Raw genomic sequence first — 12,479 nt, 5'->3', positions numbered from 1 at the left:
AGCCTTTGTCTACCTGTGACTCGGGAGTTCTAGAAGGGATATCTTAAAACTGCTTTAAGTGTCTTTTTTAAAAGCTTTGAATGTTTGTTGTTTTTGTGTTTTGAAGTTTGAGACTTTCTCGCATTCCATTCACTAACGACGGCCTTGCCCTCTCCTGCACTGTGTAGAGTCGCCAGGACTTCCTTAAACTAAACTCCAACTCGTGACGTTAGAATTATAAGGTTCTATCTCCATTTTTGGTAAAAAAAATAGTTTTTTTAAATAATCTGATCCATTAGGTGTTTATTAATGTCTGTGTGGTGTTATTTTTTTACATGTTTAAATGTTTTAGTTAGTAATTATTAATAAAATACAAAGGTTCCATCTCACAAAAGTTAATGGAATGTAAAAACTTTGACGCTCAATATCTCTGAACTGCCCTAAACGGAGATAGAACCTTATCATTCTAAGCTCACGAACTGTTGTAGCAAATACTCATACAAGTGCTTAGTGAAACAGCAGAAAGCAAAAAAAAAAATAAAAAAAATAATAATAATGTTTTAGTATGTTCATGCAGGTTTTGTTCTGATTAATTACGGTATTATATTTTTGTATTGTATCCTCTAAAAACATTGGACTCACACATTACTATGAAAGTGCTTTGTAAAAAACCATAGGAAAACCACCTATCAATGCATGCTTCTATTTGCTCTTAGATTGCGCAAAAATATGTTGATATTACACGTTTTTTTTATAGTTCATATTAATATTATTATATATGGTCGCTGTTTTGTTAAATCTTGTTCTTCTTCTATTCTTTTTACAGACTTTTGTGTTAAACAATTGTGTATTGTTTACAAAACCACTGCAGCAGTATTAGCCTCTTTCTCCAGCTGCACTTTATTGTGTGTGAGTGTGTGTGAGTGTGTGTGTGTGCGTGTGTCGATGTGCGTGTAAACGCTCGTTTGTGTGTGTGTGCGCGTGTTTCTACAAGGTGCTTTTTATTAACAGATCATGTATGCCAGTTGTCAATGATTGTGTCCTGAAGGTTAATTCATATCTGTACCCCCCCCCCCCCCCCCGATTCAAGATTGTAAGGAATGAAGAAATCATTAGATTTTCAACACACAAGTATTGTGTTTTAAAGGTCCATGATTGTAATTAGGACATGTTTGAAATGTATTTGAGTATTCAAGACCAGAATATGACAGACTGGTCACAGAGTTTTTACATTAAATCAGTGGGGTCGTCCTATTGGCTAAAACAACCAGATTTCAACTCCTTTTCAGATGATCACGTTTGTTAATTGGAAGATGATATGATTGCTTGAGTTACATGTCGTTATGTCTGATAAGTTGTCCTCGTCATGATCAATTATCAATAACATTGATACTCATAGGACCTTCGTGTAGCATGTAAACTATGTATGGAGGTACATATCCATGCTCTCCCGTTAGAGGCGGGTTTCTATGACGGTGTAACAATGAAAGCATTCCATTGCTTTCGCCTTTTTTCATTTTTTTTTACCCAACTCTTAAAGACGTGTTCGACACAGCTTCTCTCCTGTCAGCATACCTTGTTGAGCGAAATTGTTAACTTTGTCTTCCGCAAAACCGTTTTGTCTACTCTGTAACATATCAACATGAACACAGTGTGTGAACTGATGTTGTATAAAGATTAAATAACTTTTGTTTTCTATTCAGGGTGTGTGTTTGTGTTTGTTTGTCCCTCTTTAGTATAGTATGATATATTATGATGTAATATAGTAAGTGTCACACAAAAAAAGGTTTCTCTTTATATCCTAGGTTTCCCTTTATATCCTAGGTTTCTCTATCCTAGGTTTCCCTTTATATCTGATATGATGTGTTTTTGACATTGTGCTTAGGTAAACCCTGAATACTTTAATCATTAGTGATTATCAGCAAGTGGTAACATCTGACTATTGAGAAATGAGCCAACCTCTCTTGCTGTATCAGCACAGGACTGCAAACTCTCTGTCTGTAACTGGACCTGAGCCAAATATAGAGACCACGAGACCAAGTTGGCTCTAAGGACATTGGAGCCTTGTGGTGGTCAGCAAGACAGGTACGACATAAACACAGGATGGAGACTTATATGGGTACTGGGGTCAATAGATCAGTATATTTGGGAACGAACGGGCAGCTGACTGAGAGTCAGGTAACTGTTGACCGGCCGTTATGGTATTGGAAAGTGGCGAAAGCCACATCTAACTTTAGTGGCAAGGGACAGCTGTTTCCGGTGTCAGCGGAAATCTAGCATATAAGGCCGCTGCAAAGTGTCATTAGGTGTGTGCCTCTCACCGTTGCTTGCCGTATGTTGAGAGGCTGACCCGGCGCTGTAATGGAATAAATCTATCTTAATTGTCTACCTCGAGCATTAATTAATTATCATAAGGAAGCAACACATCTCGGCCTGCCGCCCTCCATCTGACATTCATCTTATCAATATCCTAGGTTTCCCTTTATATCCAAGGTTTCTCTCTATCCTAGGTTTCTCTCTATATCCTAGGTTTCTCTTTATATCCTAGGTTTCTCTTTATATCCTAGGTTTCTCTATCCTAGGTTTCCCTTTATATCCTAGGTTTCTCTCTCTATCCTAGGTTTCCCTTTATATCCTAGGTTTCTCTTTATATCCTAGGTTTCTCTCTCTATCCTAGGTTTCTCTCTATCCTAGGTTTCTCTTTATATCCTAGGTTTCTCTTTATATCCTAGGTTTCTCTTTATATCCTAGGTTTCTCTTTATATCCTAGGTTTCCATTTATATCCTAGGTTTCTCTTTATATCCTAGGTTTCCATTTATATCCTAGGTTTCTCTCTCTATCCTAGGTTTCTCTCTCTATCCTAGGTTTCTCTCTATATCCTAGGTTTCTCTCTATATCCTAGGTTTCTCTTTATATCCTAGGTTTCTCTTTATATCATAGGTTTCTCTTTATATCCTAGGTTTCTCTCTATATCCTAGGTTTCCCTTTATATCCTAGGTTTCTCTCTCTATCCTATGTTTCACTCTCTATCCTAGGTTTCTCTCTCTATCCTAGGTTTCCGTTTATATCCTAGGTTTCTCTTTATATCCTAGGTTTCTCTTTATATCCTAGGTTTCTCTCTCTATCCTAGGTTTCCTTTTATATCCTAGGTTTCTCTTTATATCCTAGGTTTCTCTCTCTATCCTAGGTTTCCTTTTATATCCTAGGTTTCTCTTTATATCCTAGGTTTCTCTCTCTATCCTAGGTTTCCCTTTATATCCTAGGTTTCTCTTTATATCCTAGGTTTCTCTCTCTATCCTAGGTTTCTCTCTATATCCTAGGTTTCCCTTTATATCCTAGGTTTCCCCTTTATATCCTAGGTTTCTCTTTATATCCTAGGTTTCTCTTTTTATCCTAGGTTTCTCTCTATATCCTAGGTTTCTCTCTATATCCTAGGTTTCTCTTTTTATGATAGGTTTCCCCTTTATATCCTAGGTTTCTCTTTATATCCTAGGTTTCTCTCTATATCCTAGGTTTCTCTTTATATCCTAGGTTTCTCTTTATATCCTAGGTTTCTGTTTATATCCTAGGTTTCTGTTTATATCCTAGGTTTCTGTTTATATCCTAGGTTTCCCTTTCTATCCTAGGTTTCTCTCTCTATCCTAGGTTTCTCTTTATATCCTAGGTTTCTCTTTATATCCTAGGTTTCCCTTATATCCTAGGTTTTCCTTTATATACTAGCTTTCCCTTTATATCCTAGGTTTCCTTTTATATTTTTGGCATTTAGCAGGCGCTTTTGTCCAAAGCAACTTACATGTGAATCATCTATCCACCAGTCATAGCAGGAAAAAGTAATCTACTGTAAAGTCGTTGTGTTATATTTTCTTTTAATTATTATTATTATGACGACACTGGGGAAACAGTACAGGGGGGTAGTAGATGTCTCAGGAGGGACAGTTAAAGTGTAGCCTGGAAGAAAGGGGGTCTTCAATCTACGGTGGAAGATAGGGAGTAATTCAGCAGTTCTGACAGCAGTGGGAAGCTCGTTCCACCAGCGATGATTACACCAGAGTAGTGAGAGAGAGACGTGACCGGGCGGCGCGACTGTTCACAATCAACCCTACCAGCTTAACGACCAGTTTACGGGCCTGTACTACCAGTCAGCGTCAGTCGTCTGTCGATGCTGTGCTAGTCCGTGTCTTTGACCCCTGACCTGGTCCCTGTCTCTCTCCGCTGAAGGCCGTCACCAGGTCTCTAACGCTGCCGGCCGAGCGGGGGCGAGGGGGGGGGCCCCTCTCCTCCGCGTCCCCCCCTCCTCCTCCTCCGCCCTTCCCCTTCCTGGGGTTGACGTTGAGGCTCTGCGACCGGAGAGGCGGCGGATACAGCTGGTCCTCGTCGACGAGGAGGTGATCCGTATCTTTCGCTTCCACCTCCTCCTCCTCCTCCTCCTCCTCCTCTTCTTCCTCCTCTTCCTCTCCTCCTCTAGCGTGGTTATTCTCTTCCCTCCTCCCCGGCTCCTCCTCCTCCTCCTGTTGTTCGCTAGCGGTCGCGCTACCCCTCCCCCTCTCCGTCGCCTCCTCTACCTCTCGCTCTGACGCCGTGTGGCCACCGGAGGGCGGTAGAGGTACAGGTAGCGGCAGCAGCAGCAATGTCTCGGGGGACGACCTCATCCCCACGGAGACCACGGAGACGCCTTTTGGCGACGAGGGGTGGACTTTGTCCTCGAAACGGGCGGCCCAGCGCGCCAGGGTAGGAGACCTGGAGGTCGGCGTGGCCCTCTGGTGGTCGTGGAGGGTGTTGCTGCTGCTGTACTCTGTGGCCCAGCAAGCGTCGCCCCCCCCCTCCCCTCCTCCCTCCCCTACAGAGGTGGTGGTGTACACCCTGCTGCTCTTGGACCTGCGGACGGCGGGCGAATCACGGGGGTGGTGGAGGGTCGTCGCGGGGGGGGTGTCCGCCGAGGGGGGGGGGAGGTACTGGTACTGGTACTGCACGGTCCGGGCCCTCTGGAGCGGATTGAACGGATCCTGTCGGAATGCGGAGGAGGGGCTGGGGCTCCGGGAGGGAGTGCGAGGGGTCTCCCGGTCCCCTTCGCAGGGGGAGATCAGGATGTCGATGCCGGACCTCTCTCTGGGTCTCTCTCCCGGCCCCTTCACGTCCAGGGTGGGGCCGTACTCCCCCTGGCTGGGCCGTCTCTCTGGGCTGACCAGGGAGGGCCTCCTCTCCCCGCCCCCCCCGGCCCCCCCCCCACCCTCCTCGGACGGCCGGTCCTCAGCGTCCAGGTGGAAGCGGTAGGCGCTGTACGAACCAACGATACGCGATGAGAGCCTTAGAGAGACACACACTGGATACACAGAATACTGTACAACACCAACAAGGACTACGTAATAACACACACACAGATAAACACACACACACAGAGGTAGACACACATACACACACACACACACACACACACACACACACAGGTAAACACACACACACACACACAAACAAGCGCACAAGCGCGCACACACACACACACACACACCCCCACACCCACCCACACCCACACCTACACCCACACCCACACCCACACTCCCCCACCCACACACCCACCCCCACACACCCCCGCCCACCCCCACCCCCACCTGTATCCATCAGCGCTGTTGACGCTGCTGTGGTGGTGCAGGGAGGTGTGGTCCCCCCCCCCAGCGGAGGACCCCCCCGAGCGCGTCCTGACCAGCTGGCTGTGGTCCACCCCGGCCAGCTTCTCCAGGGCGTTCATCATCCGGCCGGAGAACTCCTCCAGCTGGCCCAGGCGCAGGTCTACCGTCTGCAGAGAGGCCTTCATGCTGTGCTCCCGCTCGTTCACCTCCTCCAGACGCATGAACATGTTCTCCACCCTGGGGGGGGGGAGGGGGGAGGGAGGAGAGGGAGGGGGGAGAGGGGGGGGGAGAGAGAGGGAGAGGGGGGGAGGGAGGGGGGGAGAGAGGGGGGGAGAGAGGGGGGGAGGGTGAAAGAGAGAAAGAGAACGAGAGAGAGAGAGAGACAGAGAACGAGAGAGAGAGGGAGAGAGAGAGAGAGAGAGAGAGTGAGAGAGAGAATGAGTGCGTGAGTAAGTGAGGAGGACAGATGTTAGACACTAAACTGCTAGGCCTGTAACAATACTGAAATAATTGTCTAATGGCAATCTTGTGCTCCCAACACGCTAGCTAGCTAGCTAGCTAGATGCTAACAACAAAGAACATGGCGTTAGCTAGACAGCTGCTCTGCATGTAAAGCACATCACAACATGGTGATAGAACATGAACATGCTAAAAACACATAACTATAACTAGCTAGCGTACCGGTGGGACGTGACGCGGATGCGCTCGTTGTTGGAGGACTGCTCCTCGTCCTCCTTCTGCCTGAAGTACTCCTCAACACACTGCTCCTCGAACTCATACAGAGTCTTCAGCTCCTCTGGGCTCAGAACCAGCTCTGTCAGAGAGAGAGAGAGAACCAGCTCTGTCAGAGAGAGAGAGAGAGAGAGAGAGAGAGAGAGAGAACCAGCTCTGTCAGAGAGAGAGAGAGAGAGAGAGAGAGAGAGAGAGAGAGAGAACCAGCTCTGTCAGAGAGAGAGAGAGAGAGAGAGAACCAGCTCTGTCAGAGAGAGAGAGAGAGAGAGAGAACCAGCTCTGTCAGAGAGAGAGAGAGAGAACCAGCTCTGTCAGAGAGAGAGAGAGAGAGAGAGAGAACCAGCTCTGTCAGAGAGAGAGAGAGAACCAGCTCTGTCAGAGAGAGAGAGAGAGAGAGAGAGAGAGAGAGAACCAGCTCTGTCAGAGAGAGAGAGAGAACCATCTCTGTCAGAGAGAGAGAGAGAGAACCAGCTCTGTCAGAGAGAGAGAGAGAGAGAACCAGCTCTGTCAGAGAGAGAGAGAGAGAGAGAGAGAGAGAGAGAGAACCAGCTCTGTCAGAGAGAGAGAGAGAGAGAGAACCAGCTCTGTCAGAGAGAGAGAGAACCAGCTCTGTCAGAGAGAGAGAGAGAGAGAGAGAGAGAGAACCAGCTCTGTCAGAGAGAGAGAGAGAGAGAGAGAACCAGCTCTGTCAGAGAGAGAGAGAGAGAGAGAGAACCAGCTCTGTCAGAGAGAGAGAGAGAGAGAGAGAGAACCAGCTCTGTCAGAGAGAGAGAGAGAGAGAGAGAACCAGCTCTGTCAGAGAGAGAGAGAGAGAGAGAGAGAGAGAGAACCAGCTCTGTCAGAGAGAGAGAGAGAGAACCAGCTCTGTCAGAGAGAGAGAGAGAACCAGCTCTGTCAGAGAGAGAGAGAGAGAGAGAGAGAGAGAACCAGCTCTGTCAGAGAGAGAGAGAGAGAGAGAGAACCAGCTCTGTCAGAGAGAGAGAGAGAGAGAGAGAGAGAGAGAGAGAACCAGCTCTGTCAGAGAGAGAGAGAGAGAGAGAGAACCAGCTCTGTCAGAGAGAGAGAGAGAACCAGCTCTGTCAGAGAGAGAGAGAGAGAGAACCAGCTCTGTCAGAGAGAGAGAGAGAGAGAGAGAGAGAGAGAGAGAGAGAGAGAGAGAACCAGCTCTGTCAGAGAGAGAGAGAGAGAACCAGCTCTGTCAGAGAGAGAGAGAGAGAGAGAGAGAACCAGCTCTGTCAGAGAGAGAGAGAGAGAACCAGCTCTGTCAGAGAGAGAGAGAGAGAACCAGCTCTGTCAGAGAGAGAGAGAGAGAACCAGCTCTGTCAGAGAGAGAGAGAGAACCAGCTCTGTCAGAGAGAGAGAGAGAGAGAGAGAGAGAGAGAGAACCAGCTCTGTCAGAGAGAGAGAGAGAGAACCAGCTCTGTCAGAGAGAGAGAGAGAGAGAGAGAACCAGCTCTGTCAGAGAGAGAGAGAGAGAGAGAGAGAGAACCAGCTCTGTCAGAGAGAGAGAGAGAGAGAGAACCAGCTCTGTCAGAGAGAGAGAGAATGAGAGAAAGAGAGAGAGAGACAGAGAGAGAACGAGAGAGAGAAAGAGAGAAAGATAGTGAGAAAGAGTAAGAGATTTGATTTTATAATAAACACATTTATTTACATAAAATCACTTACAAAGTGTGTTTCAGTACAGTTACATACATGCACATTGTATCTCACATTACACATGTGTTCTTAACACTAAAAAAACACATGAGACTTCACATAAAGTCAATGTTAAAACACAGCTGCTCCTCTACAAGACAACAAATAACTTCTTTAAAACTCCACCGAAACAAAAATTCATCAATATTATTCATTAGGGAGTAAAATCTATAATCCACTCTGACCCTGGCTCTTACCAATGCTTTAAACATTGGCATCAGCTCACCATCCAAGCCATTCTCCATTTTTATTTTCCTGCTCTTATAGATGGCCATTTTGGCTTGACCCACAATAAAATTCAACATTTGCCACTTCATTGCATTGTCTTTTTTGTACCCAGCCCCAAACACAAAAGCTACTTCACTCCAACTTTCACCACACTTCAAAAACACATTGTTCAATGTTTCGAACAGGCCTTCAAGTCTTTTGCATTCTAAAAAAACATGAAAAATAGTTTCTGGCTCTTGACAAAAAGGACAACAAATTGTTACAGTGGGGTTTAGTTTAGCAACAAAATAATTTACTGCTACTGCCCCTTTCAAAATCCTCCACTGAAGGTCACCTGTCCTCTTGTTTAGCGGTGGCTTATACAACACTCTCCACACTGGTGTACGTGTATCTTGGACCTTCAGTCTCTTTCTCCACACAGTGTCTGTTCTTCCACTCAATTGAGATTTGTGCAACGCTTTGACACAATACTTGTACATATTTTTCCCATTTAACATATACAGATTTGTAGGTACACCATATGAACAACCCAACATGGGTCCTGTCAGTCCTGTTTGGTCAATTTCAATTCCCAGCTCAGGGAACGGATCTCCCTCGTCAGGACTTTCTGTTCCACTGGAGTATTCCCGTAACATGACTTGTTCCTCTCTGCTCAGTTTTCCAGTCCATGCATTTAAAATGTCTCTGGTATGCCGGGATGACCTCAGACCCAGTAGAGAAGCCACTGCCTCTGTGTTGTGAAGTCCGGGCCCAGCTACATCCACTACATGCCTCAGTTTTACTGCCCCCACTGAGCACAAACGCTGGACAAGCCCAGGTCTACCATTGTCCTGAATGTCTAGCCGGGCCCCATAAATCAAAGGTTCCTCTAGCAGCCAGAACAGTGAGGTTCCCAGCTCCAGTCTATTCCATTTGAATAAAAACCATGCTCTAAAAAGACTCTGATAAAAAGGAGGCATTCCACACCAATGTGCAAAATTACAGTTAGTTAAAAACAGAGATGCATCCAAACCAACCCCTTCCACTCTCCTTAAAATGGCACTCATTACATGTTTCCATACAACATTGTCCCCTCCTATTAAAAACCGCTGGATATGCTGCAGTCTAAAAGCTGCCTTTCTACTCTCCAGGTGCACTAAACCCTGACCCCCCTCCTCCTTCGGCAGATACAGTACACTCTGTTGCACCCAATGTAAGTTATCCCAGAAAAACCCAACCATTGTAGATTGCACTTTTCTTAATAATCCAACAGGGGGCTCTAGACATTTTAGCTTGTGCCAGAGAGTTGATGCAACTAAGTTATTTATGATCAGAGCCCTCCCTCTGTACGACATTTGGGGTAACAGCCACCTCCACTTGTTCAACTTCCCCTCCACCTTTTCTACCACTCCTTCCCAGTTCCTCTGTACCGTCTTATCATCACCTAAGTAAACCCCCAGGTACTTTAATCCTCCCCTCTTCCAGCTTAAACCTCCTGGCAACTGAGGAAGACCTGTCGACCACCTCCCAACTGCTACAGCCTCGCTTTTTGCCCAATTCACTTTCGCAGCTGACAACTTTCCAAAAGTTTCAACAATTTTGCCCAAAACCGTCACATCTTGCTGGTTTTTAATGATCACAACAATATCATCTGCATATGCAGATAAAATAAAATGTGTATTAAAATCAGGTAAAAACAGGCCATTTATGTTAAAACGTACATTGTGCAACATAGGTTCAATGGAAAAAGCATACAGCATACCAGACATGGAGCAACCCTGTCTTACACCTCTCGTTGCTTTAAAAGGTTTACTTAAAACCCCATTAATTTTCAGCACGCTCTCAATGTCTTCATACATCACCTTAATCTTGGCAATAAAACCAGAGCTGAGGCCAAACCTTTTTAACACTTTCCACAGGTATTGGTGCTCAACCCGATCAAAAGCCTTTTCCTGGTCCAAAGAAACCAGACCCGCTTCAAAACCCGCTGTACCAGAGACTTCCAAAAGATCTCGAATTAATGACACATTGTCAACAATGGACCTGCCAGGCACACAGTACGTTTGTGTCCTATGGATGACCTGGTCCATCACCTTTTTCAGTCTGTTGGCTAGGACTTTAGACAGCAACTTATATTCGCAACATAAAAGCGACACTGGTCTCCAGTTCTTTATTTCTTGGAGGTCTCCTTTTTTGGGCAACAGAGCTAGAACTGCTCTCCTGCAACTCTGAGGCAGCAAAGAGTCCTCAAAACTCTCATTAAAGACCTCCAACACATCCTCTTTCAATTCATTCCAGAATGCTCTATAGAACTCTGGTGGGAGCCCATCTATCCCAGGAGCCTTTCCCCCCTGCATGCTCTGCAATGCTACATCCACCTCCTCTGCAGTCAAAGGTTCCTCCAACTCCTTATTGCTCTCCTTTGAAACAATAGGTAAACCACTGCAGAAGGATTCAAAAGCAGATTCATCCTCCTCATATTCACTTTTAAACAAGTGAGCATAAAAATCAACAGCCCTCCGCCGGATATCCCTGGCTTCAGTTAGAACCTGCCCTGTATCCGAACGGAGAGCATGGATACACCTGCTCTGTCCATTTCTTTTTTCCAAACTGAAAAAGAACTTTGTTGGCGAATCCATCAGCGCGACATTCTGAAAACGTGACCGGACCAGCGCCCCCTGTGTTCTAGTGCCCAACAAGTCTGCCAGTACAGCTTTTTTGAATTTGAGGTCTTCATTATACCCTCGATTTCCTGTGGACTCTGCAGAAGCTTGCATCTCCACTATTTCAATCTCCAGATCTCTCATCAATTTGGTGATGTTACAAGAAACACTGAGAGCGTACTGTTGACAAAGCTGTCGAATCTCTACTTTCCCACAATCCCACCACTGTTTCAAGGATGCAAACTCTCCTTTCCTAGTTCTAAAAACTTTCCAAAAAAAAACAAACGTTTCCTTAAAATTCACATCTAAAAGCAAAGCCGTGTTAAAATGCCAATATGCAGACTTGTGCTTTACATTGGCAATAAAAACATTACATGTTACCATTGAATGATCAGAAAAACTTACAGGTATTATCCTGCACTCTTTCACAGTACTAAAGTGATGTTTAAAACAATAAAACCTATCTAATCTGGCCATAGAAAAACGACTCTCTCTGCAATGAGCCCAAGTGTATTGTCTTTGTTTATCATGGATTCCCCTCCATACATCAATTAAATTGTTAGTGTTCACAAGCTGCTTCATAGCATGTTTTGAAGCAGGATGTGGTTCACTGTGGTTCCTATCTATCTGATCATCCTCTGTACAATTAAAATCACCTCCCAAAAATAAGAAGTCTTCAGGCTCACACTGACCTAACACTACTCCAAGTTCACTTAAAAACTGAACCCTGGTGGGTCCTATATTTGGAGCATAAACATTTACAAAAACAATATTAAAAAGCTCATATTTGGCTTTGACTATCAACAACCTACCCTTAATATTTTCTTCCACAACGAAAGATTTTGGTATAAAATGTCTGGCGAAAAGGACAGCCACACCTCCACTACTGTTACTTAAGTGGCTTAAAACAACTTCCCCATCCCATTCTTTCCTCCAGTCAATTTCATTTAAAGGGTCACTGTGCGTTTCTTGAACCATCACTACATCGCATCTCTTCAATTTACAGAGTTCAAACAAGTTTGCTCTCTTCCTCATATCTCTGGCTCCATTTACATTAAGTGTGGAAACCTTGATATCACTCATTATATATAAAAGGAGTGTACAACAGGAAAAAAAACCTTGGAACCGTCCTAAACTACCCGGATTCTGATTTCCCTTCATTGTGTGTTTTATTGAATTTTTGTACGATTTTCTTCAGCCTAAAAACCTCCTGGGAAGTGTACCCCCCACCCTCATTGCTCCTCACTCTCATTTGGCTTCTTGCTGAGTTAACAAACATCTCCTCATCTTCAAAATAATCTCTAATTTCTACTTTCCTTGTGTTTTTTGTTGTTTGCAAGAACTTTTGAATCTCTTTAACTGTATACCGTTTCTTCTGTTGTGATTCAGACACTTGTGAATCAGTGGGAAAATCATCTTCTCCACTACTTATTTCAACATTATGACTATCCTCCTCATCCTCATCCTCATCCTCATCTATGCTGGACGAATAACCTCCTGCTACATCCTGCTCCTCTTCTTCCTGACTCTCTTTGACATCACTTTCCACTCCTTTTTTAGCCTGAGAGCCACTATTGT

At 45.1% G+C, this 12,479-nt stretch overlaps 1 protein-coding gene across 1 annotated transcript in view; it reads right to left on the bottom strand.

Moving 5' to 3' along the window:
• LOC308158383 (transient receptor potential cation channel subfamily M member 1-like) overlaps nt 1-12,479 on the bottom strand; it is a gene marked incomplete at both ends in the record, with an annotated part of 85,418 nt that overhangs the window by 1,144 nt on the left and 71,795 nt on the right. Inside the window, 4 exons of the mRNA XM_080531971.1 lie at nt 4,173-4,371; nt 4,543-5,254; nt 5,587-5,841; nt 6,286-6,418. Coding sequence (XP_080388097.1) covers nt 4,173-4,371; nt 4,543-5,254; nt 5,587-5,841; nt 6,286-6,418 — 1,299 coding nt within the window. The remainder of the gene's footprint in view (nt 1-4,172; nt 4,372-4,542; nt 5,255-5,586; nt 5,842-6,285; nt 6,419-12,479) is intronic.

The sequence above is a fragment of the Nansenia antarctica genome, assembly GCF_963989245.1.
Source record: "Nansenia antarctica genome assembly, chromosome: 5".
NCBI lineage: Eukaryota > Metazoa > Chordata > Actinopteri > Argentiniformes > Microstomatidae > Nansenia > Nansenia antarctica.
This window is presented reverse-complemented; position numbering and strand designations above follow the sequence as displayed.